This window comes from Electrophorus electricus, chromosome 4 (genome assembly GCF_041902795.1).
Source record: "Electrophorus electricus isolate QZ-2024a chromosome 4, ASM4190279v1, whole genome shotgun sequence".
Classification (NCBI taxonomy): Eukaryota; Metazoa; Chordata; class Actinopteri; order Gymnotiformes; family Gymnotidae; genus Electrophorus; species Electrophorus electricus.
In genome coordinates this window covers 12,750,784-12,770,976 of record NC_137500.1, presented here as the reverse complement: position 1 = coordinate 12,770,976, position 20,193 = coordinate 12,750,784, and the positions used below count along the sequence as shown (strand labels likewise).

Sequence of the window (20,193 nt, the reverse complement as noted above, 5' to 3'; positions counted from 1 at the left end):
CAAATTAATCAGAAAAGTTTTTTTTTTTTTTAAGATATTAAGTTAGTATAGTGATCAAATCAGTAAGTCAGTATGTAGGATACATATTGGCCTTTTTTGTTAAAGGCTTTCATTCCAGGTATTTAAATAGAGCTCTACTGTCTCTATGTTAGTCAGTGAGGGACAGGAACAGACAGAATGGTGGCATAAAATATTCACGATAGACTAAATAAAACATTTATTTGCATTTTATGTGTATTTAAGAATCTACAGCTTAGTATGGTGAGAGCAGTAAAATCCCATTCAGTTCTGACACACAAAATGAATCTCTTTATGTCCCTCTTCCTTTGACTCTCATCCTTTTTCTCCCTGTCCCCTTCCTTTCCTTCTATCCTTCTTGTCCTTCATGTTTTGTAATGTTTTGTTTTTTCCACTCTGTCAGTCTGTGCTGTGTTGTACCTTTAGGAAGAAGCTGAAATGACATCACAGTTTCCTCATTTTAATTTCATTATTTCTTTCATCATTCCCATGTTATCCCTACGGACTAATGCACATCATCAGAACGTGGCATGGGCTGACGACACTGCACAAATAGGTACAAAGAGGGCATAGCGTTTGCTTGGCCTTGAGACGTGTTTGATGGCGTAGTGCGTAACTTGTGAATAGGAGTCAGGCCAGGGGCTCTATTAGCAGAGCCTGCCAGAACCACACTAGAGATTATAAAGTCATTGGGAAGCTAATCATCCCTTATTAAAGAAAAGGCCAGTGAATTAATGTGTCCAAGGGCCAAATGGATTCAGAATGTTAAGCAGGATTTGGATGGGTGGGTGCGCAGTGGTGTGTATTGCAGGGCAATGAGGTGATAAAGGCTGAGACCTGCAGGTCAGGGCCCCAGCAGCCACTAGGACAACCAAGGCCTTCAGCTCAGCCCAGCAATAAAGACATATTACTTCTGAAGGAGACATACTTTGCCCTATGTGAGTAAATGAAGGCTGAATGAATTACGTATCAAATACTTTGAGATGGGTTTTTTTGGTATGCTTTTGCAGAAATGGAGGAGTATGACCAAATCCCTGGATTAATATTTTGAGTTTTGTCTTTAAACTCTCACCCTTATATATATAAATCTCACTGATATTTGTCTCATGGACTTTCTCTTTTTTTTTCTTTTTTTTTCTTAACTGCAACATGAAGAACTCGTTGCGGAATGCTTTAATGTTGCAGGAGGCTAATAAGGATCTCTAGAGACATTGAGCTCTTGGAGTGCTGAGTTTCTGCTTGCTCCCAAATTAGCAGACACAATGGAATTCTCACTGCAATGCTCCAAGGTCTGCTTAATAACAAATCCAAGACTATCCAACCAGCAATTTGAGGGACAGAAGAGAAGACATATATAAAGATCAAAGTCTTAGCAAGCTGCACCAGATGCTTTGCAGAGCTGTATTTAATTCTAGCTTGTGTGTTTTTTCAGAGCAGTCACTCTCTGTAGTGTTCATCATGATATGGGGCATTTTACCTTTTTACTGCCTGAATGGGTATTTATTTGTTGTATTACTTGTAAGGCCTCTGAGCTATTGATAAAAATCAACATCCTTATTGGATCACAGCTAAATGAACAAACGCTCTATGCACTCATAGACACATTACTCACTTTAGATTGTATTTTAGTCTGTAAGGAAATAATACTAAGTGTGGGAAATAGACAGCACCATAAATCCTGTGCTGATCCTTTGAGTTATTGCACAGTTCATATGGACCTGAATATTGGAATAGTGTCCATGCAGGACACAAGATGTCTAACTTAATTCCAAAGTTTCAGATGAGGGTTTTTTAGGTGATGGGGAGAGGGTAGCAGCTCACAAGTGTTAATTTTCAGTTGCTAAACAGGAGGTAGGATTTTAGTGTTCTCATTTTAGCATATCTTACTATTGCACAACCATGTATGTCAAATTCCATTACAGAGGGCCTTACCAAAGCTCTGTGTATCAGATTTTCATCTTCCAGGGCTTTGGCACTGACATTTTCACAGATAATAACTCAGACTAGCACAGTAGCTTTCACTGCCGATCTCAGCAAATTGCAGTTTGTTTTCAAACTCTTGCAATCACCAGTAATATTTAGGAGTAGAGAAGGTCCTATTATGGCTAAAGTTTAAAAACAATCTTGCTATTTAATCAAATTTTTATCGCATAATTTTTATATTATCTTTTTTGTCAATTAAAGCGGATTTATCTGACATGAGCTATAGGTGGAACAGGTTAGCTCTGAAAAAAGGTCAGTAAATTATTTCACAAGAATGAAAATGCATATATAAAAATATTTCAAAATATCATATCTAGGTTTTTGTACATATAGTCATGTTAGAGTATATATTACATTTCATTTTCCCTTGGGTGGTCCTGTTCAGAGCTCCTGCAGTGCACTTATAGACAGTGATTGACATCAGGCAGAGTGCAAACCCGAGAGTGACGTGTGAGGCTGCTAGCCAGTAGGACACCAGGACTCCAGTCATTAGTCAGGAGCAATTAGATCTTTGGCTGTCCTACAGAAATCTGCGGTTGATTAAGCGTGAATAGCAGGAGCCCTGGCACATCGCTACAACCCCTGGCAGCCCTCCAGGGGGTTATAAGAAAGCGTGTGCGCTTAAAACTGAATTAGCACTGACGCTGAACGATTGAACCCCACGCAAAAGTCATCTGTATCCTCTGAGACACGCCAGTGTCCTACTCGTCACATCCTGCAGCTGGGATATGCTGTGAGATTTCTTGGTCGTCCTTTAACTGTAAAAGCACACGCAGTTAGAAGACAGAAATTATGATGTCTTTGTATTAGGTGGCTGGAAGTAACTCTGTCAGAGTGCAGTACACATCACCAGTACATATCTGCCCTTGGCTTTAAGGAATGTTGCATTACATTTGCAACTCTTTCATCAGATCCTCAGGCCAATCATGCATTGGTAGTCTGCTCTGGTAGTCAGTTCTATTCAGTTGCTGTTTACTTGTACATGCATACCTGCGGTGATCAAATCGCTCAAAGTCGCTTGCCAGGCAAGTGACTGATAACTTGTGGGTGATTACAAGCAAGCAACACCAGGCAACAAACCAATATAAACTAGCGTTTAGTATAAATTATCTAGGATTCATTCATTCACATTCCAATCTAAACAGATCACATGTTATGTACATCAGGAAGTTATATCCCCACATTTACATATCAATGTACTGATCAAAGTAATTAGCTTACAGTTATACTTCACATATTTATTATGTCAAGATATCATTAAGGCTACAATTTCAATGTTTTGTTCATTATGTTAATCACAGAAATTAGGACTAAAATTGTCAATTAAAATGACGTTCTTTTTTCCCCCATCAACAAATTTACTGTTGACACACGCACAAACACAGTTTTAACTGTATGAGATGTATGTCTTAATCTGTTCATGTTTTTTAACAAGTCAGCAGTACTCTATATAAATAAATACACGTCAAATAACTCTGAAAAACCCAGAAACAAACAATGAGCTTTTCCTCCATATTAATGTACATGGTACAAAGGTCAGTGTAGCATGTTTCTGGGTATATGAGAACAGAATTTCTGATTGGTTATCATGTGTCACACCTCATTTGCAAAGACTCAAGCAAAACATATTTTGCCTCACCAGTGGTCACGTTGCTTCTTGCCACACTTCTGTACTCTTTGACATAGTCACCACTCATTGAAAACTAATGACTTCCAGCCTCTTCTTCACTTCCTTCTCCACTAATGTTCACATATAATGTAATGGGCTTTGAGCTCTTGCTGTCACCTGGTCACCTCTGCCCTTCCCAACCCTGGGGTAAGTCACCTCATAGTCTAAGGCATTTAAGTGCAAATATGTGTGAAAATGTATACAAGGGCTAACAGCATGTAAAGGTCCGGTCTTGTGGTGGTCAGAGACACAGAGAAGCCCCCATCCCTCCTATCTGGCAAATTTAATTTCTGATATTTCTCACTGAGTGGAGACTGCAACTTAAAGCAGTACAGAAACTAACTCTGTAGACCATAGATCATCAGACAGGGAGGCAGACAGAGTAACATTCTTTATGTCTTTATCTTTTCCTTTTGTTCTTTTGTTCTTTTCTGTTATTGAACCCTGAAGGGAAATTCATTTGCAAAATTAAAGCCAGCGTTGAACCTAAAGTGCATATATGCACCACTAATTAGAATATGTGTGCGTTACAAGTCACACCATCACATAATGCAGAAGAGAACGCACCTACATATGTTTCTAGAAACAATGAAGTGGGACGACCTTTGTGTGTGCTCCATACACGGATTCTGTCTCATAACAAACATTAAACATTTTGAGACACTGAAGTAAAGGTTAGGCTGGTGACTCATTTGGAGCGTGATGGCAGTGGTGACTAGTTTCAGGGCTACCTGACATGGCTGCAAATTCACCCACCGGTTCCTTACTTTCTGATATTAAACTGCAAATTGTTTTCTCTGTACCAAACATTCTCCACCAGCCTCCTGTACTCTGACTGGCTCAGTGTGATATATCCTAAACTGGATTTATTGGAAAACCTCTTCAGGTGACATGAGCATGTGTTGTGCTTAAAGTCTGAAGTTCAGAAAGTAAAGAGGAATAGTGATAAGACAGTTCCCTAACCAATTTCTGTAGCTTTTTACATGAGATCGTTGGGAGAGAACAGTGCTGTGCATTTATCTGACACTTTTATCCAATGCCACTTACATTTATGACTGAGTACAACTTGAGTAATTAAGGGTTAAGGGCCTCAATTAGTGGCAACTTGGCAGCAGGGGGGCTTGAACCAGTAACCTTCTGATTAGAAGGCAAGTACCTTAACCACTGAGCTACCACTGCCCACCTTGAAGTTGTTCCCCAGTTGGGACATAGGATGGTGGTGTGGTTTTGAAGGCACTAGAAAGATAAAAAAACATAACCCTGACAGTTGCACTGGCTTTATCAAGGTGTGAATAGGCTCTATTGAGAATGTAGATCAGAGCTTCCTTTACACCTATTTGTGACTGTTAGGTGGACTGGGTCCAGATGGTCAGTATGGTCAGAAGCCATCAATCGAAGATATTTGAAGACCAGTGTCTCAAATGTATACATGATATGTGAAGTGAGAATAAATGGTCTAAGAGCAGTGCTGCTCCCCCTGAGACTACAGGAAGATTGATTCCCCAGTTGGGATTCTATCTGCAGTCTCAGGGAAAGGGAAAACAGATACAGTAAAACCCCACAAAGCCCACTGGTGCATGTCTTTAAAGCTCTGAGGCTGATTCCACCAGGCCCTGTACAGAGTTTACCAACTTCTCTTTTTACTTGGTCAATAGAAACAGACAACCTGGGATTTGGGGCATGGATGGAAACCACATGGTTAGTGTCTTAGTGTCTCTAGTGGTTTCAAGTCAGATCTCCTTAGTTCTACATCTGAATGCTATATATTGTCAGGCTAGATGTCTTAATGGGTGATTCTATTGACATTTTCATAGTTTACATGTCTAGAATGTAATATCTGAGTAAAACCACAATATTCGCTTTTGAATTTAATGTAGTTTTATATCAGGATTCTCTTTTTCTCACATATGCCATGTTGTGTCTGCTGAGAAGTAGTAGTTTCAGGATGCATAAATGTTCAATTAGAATGTTTGAGGACAAAATAAAACCCAGAGGTACTTGAGCTAACACTATAACACTGCAAATCATGGTGTCTGGATGTAGAGCATGAGCACAGATGTGAAGAAGTCAGGGAGAGTGTTGAGATGCTCATATTCAAGGTTCCACTGCTTAGTGGCTCCACAGGCCAAAAACACCTTTAATGAACACCTTTAATAGACTTTAATGAACTCCACCTCAGCCGTCAACACAGCCTCCTGCACTGCATACACCCGCCCTCTGGGCATGACTCACAAGGCTGCAGGTTCATGGCCTGTCCACCACTTTAGTTCTGATGGAGAGCAGTGGCCTTGAATCCATCCAAGGCTTGTGGAGCTCTGTTCTGACATTTCCAGTAGCCTCTAAGGGGCAGGGAGCATAAGAACCAGCCATGCTGCAGGACGTCAGATTAGTTCAAGCCTGGGGCTGAACATCCTTCATCCTGTACTGGTGATAAGGGAGTGAGGGAGCTGGGGAAGCTTTGCTTTCCTCACGGCTGCCAGAGTGGAGTAGCTAAAAACGGGCCCTATTGAATCTGACAGTGCAATGATTTGGAATGTGGATTTTAAATGTTAGAATGGAGCCAGTGAACAGTAGCCTATAATCATAAGAGATTGCCCCAGTGCTTTTGAAAGTGTTGTGTAACCTGAGTACATGAGTCAAACACTTCTCCTAGCCCTCCCTAAGGCTGTGTGTGTGTGTGTGTGTGTGTGTGTGTGTGTGTGTGTGTGTGTGTGTGTGCGTGCGTGCGTGCATGTGTATGCATGTGAGAGACTATGCTTATATTTGTGCACCTTGAATGCTAATCAATTCTGTGCTGACTTCTTTCATACAGAGTCACAGAAGAAGAGGTAAAATCTATAAAGATCACTGGCAGCCTTTTTCTATCTGTTTTCACATTTGCTCACTCTACATGTCTAACCAACCAGCTGTGTGTAAGAGAGAGGGAGCAGGGAAGGAAGGGGGGAGTGGGGCTGTAAAAGGTAAGTTGCAACTGGAGGCCTCCCATTCTCCTTGTACAACACAAACTGAACATCAGGAATGCAATTAGCAAGAGGCACTACCCAGATAAAGTCTCGCTGTCCATCATCACATCATCACAAGTGTCCCATCTGTCTTTCTCTAACACACTCTCCCACTATCTCTCTCTCTCTCTCTCTCTCTCTCTCTCTCTCTCTCTCTCTCTCTCTCTCTCTCTCTCTCTCTCTCTCTCTCTGTGTTTTAGTAGTGCGGTACCAGCATATTGTTCCTAAGGTCACAGCTCTCCCTGATGAAATAACGATTGCTAATGCCCCAGCTGTACAGATAAGTGACCCACTCTATGACAGCAATCAAATCACTCCAACACCTCAGAGAGAGCTAGAGTGTGGCTATGTCCAAACATTCACCCTCCTTGTCACTGGGGCAGAGATTTATCAGTCTTCAGATAGACCGAACCTTTATTACACATCAGTTTTTAGTAGTGCACTATCAGAGACTTTCACCTGTGCGGATAATGCTGTGTGAACTCAGTATTAATCTGTGGGGCTGTTTCAACAATTCCTGGTTAGATCTTTAGTTCAAGGCTACACTGTATTGTCATCTGTATCTGATACCAGGTGACAATTGACCACTAGCTAGGGATAAAATATGAACTAAAGTCCATCTGCTAGTTCAATCATTTTTCCTTACAGGGACTCTGCATCTGGCTAGCACTTGTGGTAAAGAAAAATTGTTCTTTCTATAGCCTTTTCTCATAGATACATACGCTCTTAATCACCAAAACTCCTGTTCTGACACCAATTTCGTGGTAAACCACAGTAAAGTCCCAACAGTTAGTAATACCGTTTCACATTTTAATTATCAGTAAAACCGAGGTTGATTACTGCAATTTGAAAAACTCACGTTAAACACTGTCCAGCATCAACAAAAATTAGCAACAGTCTACCAGATACGGGCGCAGCAAGCAACATGGTTTTCTTTTGTGTCAAGTGAAAGCATAGCAGTAGGCAGTGGTAGCTCAGTGGTTAAGCTACTTGACTTCTAATTAGAACTTATGGGTTCAAGCCCTACCACTGTCAAGTTGCCACTGTTAGGTCCCTGAGCAAGGCCCTTAACCCTCAATTGCTCAAGTTGTACTCAGTTATAATTATAAGTTGCTTTGGATAGAAGTGTCAGCTCAATGCTATAAGTGTAAATGTAAGACTTCAGAACAGGGGAAAACCTAATGGTTTGTCTGTATGACTTGCTAATAGCTTGTCAGAATTATAATATGAAGCTTTCAGTGTTGCCTACTTTTATAAAAACAATACAGTGTCTGTAGTGGAGAACTTTCTTTTTGGCCTCAGCCCCAGAGCTAACTGAATGCTCATTAAGAAAGAATTCCTTGTACTCCATATTTGCGTATTCTTGACCACCGTTTAGAACAATATGTTTCATTCATTTATATGGATTTTCCAGCATAACTACGATGTGAGTATTATTTGTATTTGTCTTAAGTTAAATAAGCAGCTGACCTCTTACAAAGTACGAGTCAGCTACTTTGCTGCCAATGGGAACTGAACATTGGAAGAAAAACTGCTTTTTAACTTGCATTCTTCAGCATTATCATTATGTTCTGAAACTACCTAAATTATCCAAGAAAACAAGCATGTTCCTTTTGCGATTTATTTGCAATGAATAACGCATCCTTAATGTACAAACTTTCAAATTTAAGTTTTCCTTTCAAACTAATTTAAGCAGCCAGAGACATGCATTGGAATGGTGGACCTGGCAGCTTAGTTTTGCATTTAAAAACATACATTTGTACTTCATTTTAGAGTGTAGCTTGAAAAAGTAATGTCACCTATAAAAGACCTAGTAGACTTACTATGTGCTATTGATGTCAATGGACTGAATAGATGTAGGCTATTCCCCTTCTTTTGATGTGGGTATTTAGAAACAAAAACAGGCCTAATAATAATGATAATAACACTATAACAGCACTTTTCAGTATTTACAGCAGATTTGAATAATACAATTATAATACTGATAACTGATAATTATGGTCACTATAATTGTGATATTAAATTTTTACCATTTCATTTCTACTCCAAATAGTGACCATAGCTAGATGACTTGCAACTCACAACAGGGGATCTTAGAGCAGCAATGGTCCTCAGAAATAAGTGTAGACACATCCACATAGCAAACTTATATAGATCTGCCATGCAAGTCATCACTCATTGCCTCACTGCTTTATTGGTGTCTGCAAGTAAAGAGTGCTAGAACAGTACATCCTGCCAGATGTATTAGTGATTAGTGTATCAATGTATTAGTGACACACATCACACAGACCCCAACACACAAGGAATTTCACTGCAGTCTCCTACTGCTGAAAAATGGTACAGGACGTCCCAATTCTTATCATTTCCATTCAGACTTGACTCTAACGTGAAGCTGCGCTTCTGGGAGGTACACACCACCAGTGATAGATTAATCATTTCCTGACAGGTTTTTTACTCTGCCCTTGGTGAACAACATCTTTTAGCAGAGTAAAGTCAGACATTGTTGGAGCATCTGGTGATGGGATCCAGTATTAGTCAAGGCCTTATACATCAGTGGCACAGGGAAATCATCGTTGGCATTTGGAACACAGTGGCATCTGCTTTTATCAGTCTCCTGTATGACTGAGCAGCACTATATAGGTATTGTCCTGCTCACCTTGTGCTGGGAAAACCCAATTAATGTAACAGCATCAGTCCTGCCCTCTAGCCTTTCCCTGCCCAGACACAGATCACCTTTGCCTGAATACTAATTGATTTCACATGTCTCTTATTTCAGTTTCTTTTATAGCCTCCACATTCCCATAGAATACTCGCGAAGTATTGTATTCCCATGCATATTGAGCGTACCTTGTTCCTGTTGTCTCTCCTGGATATCGACCTCTATTTTTTCCCCAGACTACGCCTTCTGCTTAGCCCTTTGGTTTGGACCTCGGACTATGACCTCGACCCTCCTCTTTGCCAGATTCCTTCCGTTGACGACTATCTTTCCAATTCACCTATCCACTCCCTCCTACCTGTTGTCAAAATAAACTCTTGCATTTGGATCCACACTTATCTGTGTCCTGACGATTCATTACAATTAAGCGTTTTCATTGCAGTGCTGGACAGGATACTGTATCTATCTGGACATTTCTCTAGTGGTAGAAACAAGAAAATAATTTCCAATAATCTGGAAATATGGAGTATAACTTTTAGGAACACAGACCATGAATCATGCTAACCCTAATGAAGATTAGTATTCATATAGCTGCCCAGAGAGAGACAAGCGAGACTTTCAGAAGAAGAGACACTAAATGGGAAGAAAGAGTGTTTCTGAGCATGAGTGACTCGTAATCATAACCATATTCTTCTGACCAACATGCACTCTTGTCAGTTATTATGCACCAATATTATCATCTGAAAAGAAGAACCAAAGGTCATGGAGCTGTCATGACATCCTTAATCCTTAGAACAGCAGGAATACAAGTAGCTAGACCTAAATACACTTGCCCTGTCTATTGTTGCATTAGTCCAAGTAGAGATGAAACAAAGCAAGCACCATATATCTGTCTCTATCTCTGTCTCTCTCTTTCTATCTCTCTTTCACACTTGCACTGTATACCTTTCTCTCTCTCTCTCTCTCTCTCTCTCTCTCTCTCTCTCTCTCTCTCTCTCTCTCTCTTTCTCTCTATTTCAGTAGTGAGCTACCAGCATATTGTTCCCACGGTCACAGCTCTCCCTGATGAGATAACATGAGTGGTAAGGCCTCAGGTGTACCGATAAGTGACCCACTTTATGACAGCAATCCATCAAATCACTCCACCACCTCAGAGAGGTTCAGAGTGAGGCCATGTCCAAACATTCACCCTCCTTGTCACAGGAGCAGAGCTTTATCAGCCATCAGATAGTGCTCAGGCATTGGCTATATTAGAAGTGCTAATTGTTTGATTTTATCAAAGCTTCAAATAGGACTACGACCTCCACAGTGCCTAAAGGATATTCAAGTGTTGGTGCTGTGGCGAGTAGCAAGCAAAACGAGCCATTCCTAAGCTAAGAAAATACAATGTTTGTAGAAATGGGCCATATATCATTCTAGGGCAAGACTAGCAAAACAGCACATGCTGCAGAATAAAGGGGGAAATTCAGTCCTACACTGATCAATGGGGGGAAATTCAGTCCTGCATGGATCAATGTGATAACATTTACAGCTCTGCACCATTGCATCTTTGAAGTCAGTTATGGTCACGCCCTCCTGAAAGGCCAAAGTTTGATACTTTCAAAACTGACTAAACACTTTTAAGCCATCATCAACCAGAATGACCTATTAGCTCATACTATTCTAGAAGAATTCTAGATGTGAAAGATCACATGTTTGACCACAACCAGTCAATTTAGAGACATTATTAGCTATTAACAGCCTTAGAATTAACAAATCAGCTAAGTAGGCAATGTACTTACTGTGTTTCTAAAACAGGAGGCACATCTTAAACACAAGGACTTAAATGAAAGTACTAGAGAATCTGTCATCACTAACATCAAGTAATCACCAGGCTCTCTACTACTTGGCTGCTTAACGTATAGTTTACTGAGTATACTGATGATTGATGATACTGATGATTGGCTGCTTAATATATAGTATACTGAGTATACTGATTATTGAGTTCTAGTGGTCTTCAGTGCAGATGACCTAGATCTTGTGGTTAAAACCTATACCAGTGGAGGAAAGCTGATACACACATTTTTCCATAAAACATAGGTCACAGAAACCCACACATAAACTATAGCTTTCAATTAATTACATACTCATTCCAGTCAATGTAACATTGAGTCAGACATTTGCTAAAGTCATTTGTGATCACAGTAATGCCTGTCCCTGTTGGGATATCTTTCTGTCTCTCTCTCCCAATGTCTGAGAAATTTGTTTACCTTAGATGTGCTAGCTCATGATCCATCAGGCTGTTTTTCATTCATTAGCTCCATTAGAGCTTTCATTACTGGGCGGATCGAACAGCATCTCACATCAGGATCCTCATTCACTACAAAAGCACTCTAGCAATTCACATACTCATGGACAAACACAAAGTCATGAACTTATGAGGTTGCTGGTGGTAAAATCCACTTATGAGGCCAACACTAAATTTTAGTACATAATTTAGTACATACAGACTACTTTGTGATGGTTAGATCATTATGGTTAAAAAATTTGTTCCTCATGACCTGCTTCTGTTCCACTTCTCTGGTCTTTTTTCATAAGATCACATCTGAGCTGTTTTCAAGCGCCACATTCTTTAAGCCTTCTGGTCTAATAGTGCATCTCATTAAAACAGTTTTCAAGTGGTCCTGGCTGTGGTGAAGCAGACAGTAAAAGTTTTACCTAGCAAGGTGGCCCTATAATATTCTAATAACATGCTGAGCCCATTGTAGCTGATGTAGTTTTTTTGTTTTTTTTTATTATGGCCTCAATACTTTTACAATTAGCATCCTGTACGGAACTTTTCAAGAGCCTTGATACCACAGGTATGAATTGCCTGGACTGCATAGTGAAGTGATGACATGCAGACAGGTTACAAGGATATAAAGCAGACAACAGGTTTGTGTGTCTGTTTGCTGAAGGCAAACGCTTCTTTTTTATGCTTTGAACTTCAAGGTCCTTGTTGGAGACAAGACACTGCAAAGATACTTAAATACTAAAACTTAGTTAGATAGTTAAATATGTTTGCAGGGGCAGTGGTAGCTCAGTGGTTAATGTGCTTGACTTGTAATTGGAATATTACTGGTTCAAGCCTTGCTACTGTTGGGCCCCTGAGCAAGTTCCTTAACACTCAAGTTGTACTCAGTCATAATTGTGAGCTGCTTTTAGATAAAAGCATCAGATAAATGCTGAATGGCAAGTAAAAGGGATGATGAAGGTTGTTTTCCACAAGGGGTATTCTTACATTTTACCAATGTTTGTGGACAGACATATACTGATTTATATCTCAAGCACTATTGTCTATTGCTAGATCTGACATTCTGTGACCTAAAATCCTCAAGAGCTTACTAGGTTTTGTTTTCAGTGGTAGGGCAGGAGCAGTAATCTCCTTTGTGGTATGATGGAATCAAACATGTTACTGTTCTGGGAGCATGATTAATAACCTAAAACAATTCAAAACATCACCCAGGCTGGTCTGTTTTTACCCTCTTAGACTCTAATAGATAAAAGACCTTCATCATTGAGAGTTCTTTGGCATATAAGTGTGAGAAAAGTAATGCAATTGTTATTGCATTTATGAATTTTAAAGCAAATGGTTCTGGTAGAACGGTTTTATGTACAGGCCACAAGAGCTGACTAAACTCACCTACAGTAGGTTACACATTTGGGTGATGGTAATTGTGAATCAGTGATTATGAGAGAAGAGAGTATTTCCTGTGGTAGGCCACAGCTTTTTCATTAATTCTCATGTGTTGGGATCAATAATTAAATTGCATATCCTCCCTAGACTGATCAAACTCCTGGTCACCTTCCAGATGACTCTTTCCATGTCTCTCTCTCACACACACACACACACACACACACACACACACACACAACTGTACATATCAGCAAACTCCACCTTTCTGCTCCTCCAAAACCCATTAGATTGAATGGTAAAAAATATTCCTATCTGAAAACAGGCTAATGCCTGCCCTTCCATGATAATTTATGAAATGTATATTTCCAAGCTTTTGAAAAGGTAATCTCTGCACATAGCATTTGTGATTATTTTCATCAAATTCTACATGATTTTACTGAATCATGTTACTGAGATAGCTTGGCTTCAAGTACCAAGAATCCTATCATTCTAGTATCAGAGGAGGAGTGGTGTATATTTGTTTGAATTAATTTGATTGTGAAGCAGGTGAAAATCAGATTTTTACCTGTGGTTTCCAAAAAGATGAACTTTTGGGAGATGGCTGTCTTCATTTTTGGGATGTCTTTAATAGTTTCCTCTTTAATTACTCACATAGAATGATGTAAAAGATGCAGGTACAGCATGTGTTTCCTGACAAAGAGTGTACCTAGTGGTCGGCGATACAAATTAAATGACTCTGCTGCGACAGCTTGAAGCTAAACATTCTGCTTTCTCAGCGATGCCTCTGTATGTGTGTATGTGTGTGTGCGTATGTGTCTCTGTATGTGTGTGTGTGTGTGTGTGTGTGTGTGTGTGTGTGTGTGTGTGTGTGTGTGTGTGTGTGTGTGTTGCAAGCAGTAAGAGAAATCTTCTCCGCCCTGCCTGAGCTGAGACTGAAACCACAGCAAAGGGACTTCTCGCTTTGTGCCACCTCGGGTACAGCTTTGGGAATCGGCAAAAGAAATGAGATACAGGCTATTTATGACTTCAGGGTCAAAGACAGAAGCCCCTGTGCAGGTAGAGTTAGAAGGCTAGGAGCTGTTCCCTGTGCCTCTGTCTTTCATTTCCTTTAAAAGCAGATGAAGCATTGCTTTGATATGCGGCCTCACGATGTAGCAATTAGGGCTATTCAGACACACAAAGCCAGCAATCTAAGACAATTTACATATCTGAGGTTTACACAGGCAATTACATGGAGGGGCTTTACAAGGGTGCCCACCTGGGTTTAAATCCAGACAACATGAAAAGTGCTTTGCATAGTTTCATTAGAGAGACTGAGTTTTTCTGTATTTGTTAGAAAGCTCAAAATGAATCCAGTGCAAACAGAGCTGTTATGGCAAGGGGTTCATGGAAGAGAACTGTGGCAGTACAGTGCCACCTGTTGGCAGAACTAAAATAACTAAATCTGCAGGTCATAGGAAGGAAGAGAGGCAAGTTCCTGTGCCATTCAGCACAGGTTTCACTGCATGGTGGTACGTGCCATACCTCTGCCTGAACACAATTCAACCTAGGCGTGCCTTGCTAACAGGCACTCAACAGAATGTGGAGGCAGATGGTATAAAGTGAGTCAGTCACATGTTTAACTGCCAACCGTGTTGCGCAGTCTCACCCAATGGGCAACATGCCTTCACAGGTACTCTTCTACACTCGTACTTTCATAAACTCTGGATGCATGTGCTAAGGCCTGTGATCATGGAGAGAAGCACTCTCAGACCCAGTGTGCATCAGCCACTGAGTTGCTCTAGTCCATAGTTATGTGGAGAGCTATAAGGGCAATGCCACTCACAGCCCATATGGCTTCCTAGAGAGCTTTTCCACAACATCTGGTGAAACTGAAAACCAATGGCAGAATGGTTGAGCCGAGAGACTGAATGGATGGATGTTTGAAGTCATCTAATGAAGTATTTGGTACTGGAGGCCAATTATGTTCCTGTTCCAACTTATTATTATGTTCCAACTGCCATATGTATAACATTTCCCAGTATTTGTCAATATTGCTAAACATGTACAATATTTTTGACTTTACCAAAAGGATACATTAGGCTATGGCAGTATAAAGAAGTGGTTGTAAACATGTTCAGTTTTGACCAAGATGAACAGGGTGATGATGTTTTTCTATACCAAAAATTATTTTTCTCTCCTTGCAGCTGTTACTGCAGCTGATTTCATGTTTTTTTTTCTTTTGTCACTACTGAACTCCTTCTCAAAACATTAGTGACTAAGCCAATGGAAACTCTTCTAAATTCCTGTAGCAGAATTTGTTCATAGCAAACTGCATGCCCTAGAGGCTCAGCTCTGCTAGTGCACCGCAAACACACAGTGGCGAACGTTTATGTAACTTTTGTTTGTTCATTAGATTTGTGTGAAATAGCATTGATCTAGCTGACATGCCTGGTCTCATTTCTGAGAAGGCCTCACTGCTTTTTATTGTAATAATGATTGGAAGACTAGAGTGAAAGGAATGGCTGCAATTAAGTGAGGTGATGGGTCTGTCAGTAGCAGCCAGGTGGGACTTGATAACCAGTCAAAATGGTAGGCAACAGGAAGACAGAGAAACAAGCAGACTGTCTCAAGGTTGTGATGACTTCCAGATGGACGTCACCTTCAGTCTTCTTCCCGACAACATTACTTTCTCAGTCAGAAATAGAAAAAGAGGGAGGGAATGGGTGCATGAGAGGAAGAGGAGGAGAAAAGGGCCAGGGCGAGGAAGAGGAGGAGAGAAGGGCCAGGGCGAGGAGGAGGAGGAGGAGGAGGAGGACGAGGAGGAGAAGAAGGATGGAAGTCGGGAATGTGGGCCAGGGTGCGTGCGTGCGTGCGTGCGTGTCTGTGCGTGTGTGTGTGTGTGTGTGTGTGTATGTGCAGGAACTGCCTTTAATGTTTTGAATGCCTGCGCTCAGTGGTACATGCTAACTTAGAGAGGTGCACAGAACCCCGAGAGACAAAAGAGAGTATGGAAACCACTGCAACCCTCATGATTTTGTCTTTGATTCTCTGCAATATCACCATATCTGCTGCACTGCACTGGAGGAAAGGTAAGATGGAATTACAACAAGACAAGTTAAAATAGAAATGAGAAGTCTGGACTCTGAGTTTAGCACAAAAAACCTGACCATAATTTGACAAAAATGATTTAACATGAGTACCATTCACCTTTAGCAGGCATGTGAATGCTTTGGGACTGATAAATTCTGAAACTATTCAGTCACTAAATGGAGATTAAAAAGATTCAGAATGAGATTCAGAATATTCATAGATAAAAAAAGATGTGTGCCCATGAGAAAGGCTCTTCAGCTGTTTTGCTATGACTGGGTCCAAAAGCTACATATCTTGCTGTTTCTTTAGAATCTAAACACCATTACCAGAGAAGTACTGAATGTCCCAAGAACAGAATCTGAGCTAAACTGACCTTCCATTCCTGTTTGTTAATAGAACATAGGATGGGTTAGTGGTCACATTCAACCCTACTTAACTATCATGAAAAGTTATCAGCAAAAATCTCTTTATGAGAAATAAAGATGACAACATTATTGCATACAGTTTCGATGGATGCTTTGGAAATCCTTGGAGCTTCAATGCTATGTCCTTTCCTTACATTTGAAGAAACAGACACACAGGAGCAGACTGAGCAGAAGCTGAGTCTGGTTGTCTGGAAATTCCCCTTTTTTATTTTCTTTTTTTCTAATTTGAAACAAACGACTTTGGTTTTTTGATTCATCCCTCATGGTTGATGGATTTCATTTGGCTGCACCCTAATCTGCAGCCAAACTGTTTCCTGAGTACCAATGGTTGGAGCCATAATTACTGTCCCTCATTGGGGAGCTGAGAGAGTGTTTTATATGAAGCTTTCTGTAGAACTGTCATTCTCTAGTGTTACTATCTTCATCCATATCAGATATTTCAGACGTTATAGTTGGCACAGAGCCACGGTCAGTCACCCGTTTCCTTGTAAGGCATTAAACTTGGTGGAATTTTGGCACAAAATGACATCTCATGCACAGTAAGAATAAACAAAACAATAGTTTGTAACCTGAGAGCATAATTTTAGGATATTAGTTTTATTTAATAAGGAAAGGTGTGCCATGGCATTCATCATAGTAAACCTCAACTGAGAGCAATTCCTACTCAGACCTCAGACACTTTCCCAGTGATATTCTAATTGTACATTTGTAAGAAATTGCTTGAGCTCACAAAGCATATATATATATATATATATATATATATATATATATATATATATATATATATATATATATATATATATAAAATTGAGCAAAAAGATTCTGTTTTGAGGTGATAACCCTGAGAGTGAGTAAAGCAAGCATAAATAGCTGATACATTTCGGAAGGCTGTCCCAGTATTACTGCTCTGTCTCTCTTCCTGGTGCCAAATCACTAAAGCGCAGCAATATTTGCAATGCAAACTAGGTAAGGCTAGATATAGCATGCACCTTATTGTTATGAGACTGGCTGATTACTGTTAATTTCTATGGTAAGATATGTATGCAGTGCAGCTGGAGCATATTATTATGTAGAGCTGAGAGATGCATCAGGCTAGACCCTGCTTGGTGCAACTGCCACACAGATGCCTGCTCACTTTGACATCTCTGCATTGTAAGCTTCTGAGACAGGCTGTGACCTGTGAGCAGATGAGGCCCCTCTAAAGCCTGGACCTTGGCAATCACTAGCAGTCGAGCCCTCCGGGGAGCCAGTCAAACCTCTTGCAGCAGATGTTTTAAATGTTCTGCTTTAAGGCATATCATGGCTAGAATAGAACAAAGAATATGTGACCCCTCAGTGTGTGATGACTTATAACACTCTCTTCTTCAGCACTGTACCCATCTGCCTTCAGGGTGAAGAGAGGAACTCCGGCTTTACTTAACCCCTCAATTCAAACATCAGTGGAGGATGCCAACCTGCTCTACGAAGTAGGCTTATTCAGTACTGTTTTAATTAAAAGCAATCAGTTAATGTGTTAAATAATACAAATGGTTAAATTAGAAAGATAATATAACAATAGATAATGCACATAATTGAACCCTTTATATTCAGTCTGCTTCACTGGTGACCCAAGATGAAAAATAGAAAAGCTTTTTTTTTCCTAATACATATTAATCAGCTGTTCCTCACTGAGGGGTAAACAGTGTAAGCAGAGCTTAGTTGAACAAAAATACTGGGGTATGTGCAACATAAACATCACCATGCAGTCAAGCATCCACCAGTTTCCTGCTCGCACAGACTCTCAATTCTCTTGCTATGAAACAGAATTTAGTTAGCTCCTGGACACCTTGCCAATGACTCACCATTAAATAGAGGTCTCTGGCTCATTCTTTACCTACATATTGGTTTTGAGAAGCATTGGGTAAACTGTTGACTGCACCATGACAAGAATGAAATCTCATCATACATTTATGACTTCAGGACAGCAGTAGACAGAAATTTTACAAGTAGAGAGAATCAGAGAAGCTCAGGCACATTCAGTTCTGTTCATCCTGGGTGTGTGAATTTTACAAACTTCACCATGGTGTGCAGACTGCACCTTGCTGGTGGACAGAACATATGGTTGTTTTATCAATAAAGATAGGTTTTGGATTTACCAGTAGGCTGCATTTTACTTGTTCAACAAAGAACAAAAATGGGGAGTCAAAGTTTTTACTGGGTGAGTGTGGAACTTTTTTTTACTACGTGTCCATCAGGTGTTGTGGTCAGGCCTGTCTGTGGAAGCAGAGAAAGGTGTGCTTCGTGTGACTGACAAAGAGCTGGCATCTCTACGGAGGCTGCAGTCCCTGGAGGTTGTGTGTGACGATATTCTTCCAAGGACCCTGTCAGACATCCGTCGTCTCTGCTACCACCTGGAACAACGCCATGGTCACTTAAACAGGGAAGACTTTGAGCGCACACTACTCACAATGGTGTACACGTCGCAGCGACTTGCACAGACCACTCCAGGCCACCAGAGGGAGTTGTGGGCTGATGCATTGCTTCAGCTCTATAAAGCCATAAAAGGAGATTTGAGAGCAGAGTAAGGATATTTACTGTGTTTTTCTTTAATCTTTCATTAAAGATTGTTTTACCCATAGTTTATTGGTAGATTATTCATTTTCATTTTCATTTAACTTTCATTTGTAAGGTTAAGAAAGGGCGAGCATTAGTGCCTGTAATATTAATTTTTCTTATGAATCGTTTAGAAAGTCGTGAGACATATGTCTACGCTAAATAAAACTGGAAAGTTTAATGCCAGACCAAATCCATTATAATCTGTGGGATGCTACGTCATACTTTATTAAGAAAGTGAATTTCACTGTGGAAAAAAGAAAAAACAGAAAGACAGAAAAAATACATGTATTTTTCCCCCAACAGTGTTGGTCAAATATTGCAATATTAATATTGTTCTTAATCCCAATCAATTCTTTGACCTTGAGAAGTGTTGAACAGAAAATTTCTAACACCTTGTGTCAACAATAATACACAACAGAACAATGCCATGTTTGTATTTTTATAAATATAAAATACTAAATGTCTCATGCTTGCATCCTTTCATATGTAATATTCATTACAATATGTCATGTACCACATATTGTGTCTGGTTATCAAATGTGCATATGTTATAAAAGCACTATTTTGGGAAACAAAGCACAATTTTACATTTACATTTATTTATATATATATATATCATTCTGTCCACTATTCAGCTATACTTTGTTATTCATCTCAGTGGTTAAGGTACTTCCCTAGTAATCAGAAAGTTGCTGGTTCAAGCCACACCACTACCAAGTTGTCACTGTAGTGCCCCTGAGCAAGGCCCTTAACCCTCTGTTGCTCAAGTTGTAATCACTCATAACTGTAAGTTGCTTTGGATAAAAGTATCAGATAAATGTAAGCAAATGGGACCAAATGTTCTCAAGACCAAAAGAAATTTAAAAAAATAATAACTGGAGTTACACATTTGAGTATCCATATTGCTCTGTTATCATTAGTAATATTTATGCCTTGACTTTCCCATATTTGTCATATGGCAAATTCAACAACTGTGAGTCCAAAATAATCTGAAAAACTTCAGAAGTAGGCAGCTGATGAAGGATCTCTGTCCAAAACGTCCTGTTTCTTTGGAATCCTTGTGAACTTCATTGCAATGTTTACTTCCTCTTCATCTTTATCTGCAATACACCGCGGTT

The 20,193-nt window shown here is 40.0% G+C and overlaps 1 protein-coding gene across 1 annotated transcript; it reads left to right on the top strand.

Moving 5' to 3' along the window:
* Positions 1–15,786: 15,786 nt before the first annotated feature.
* fam180a (family with sequence similarity 180 member A) lies at positions 15,787–19,539 on the top strand. Its single transcript, XM_027004067.3, has 3 exons — positions 15,787–16,054; positions 17,849–17,946; positions 18,715–19,539. Exons 1-3 carry the CDS (start codon positions 15,973–15,975, stop codon positions 19,042–19,044), a joined length of 510 nt encoding a protein of 169 aa, XP_026859868.1. The 5' UTR covers positions 15,787–15,972; the 3' UTR covers positions 19,045–19,539.
* Positions 19,540–20,193: the final 654 nt, after the last annotated feature.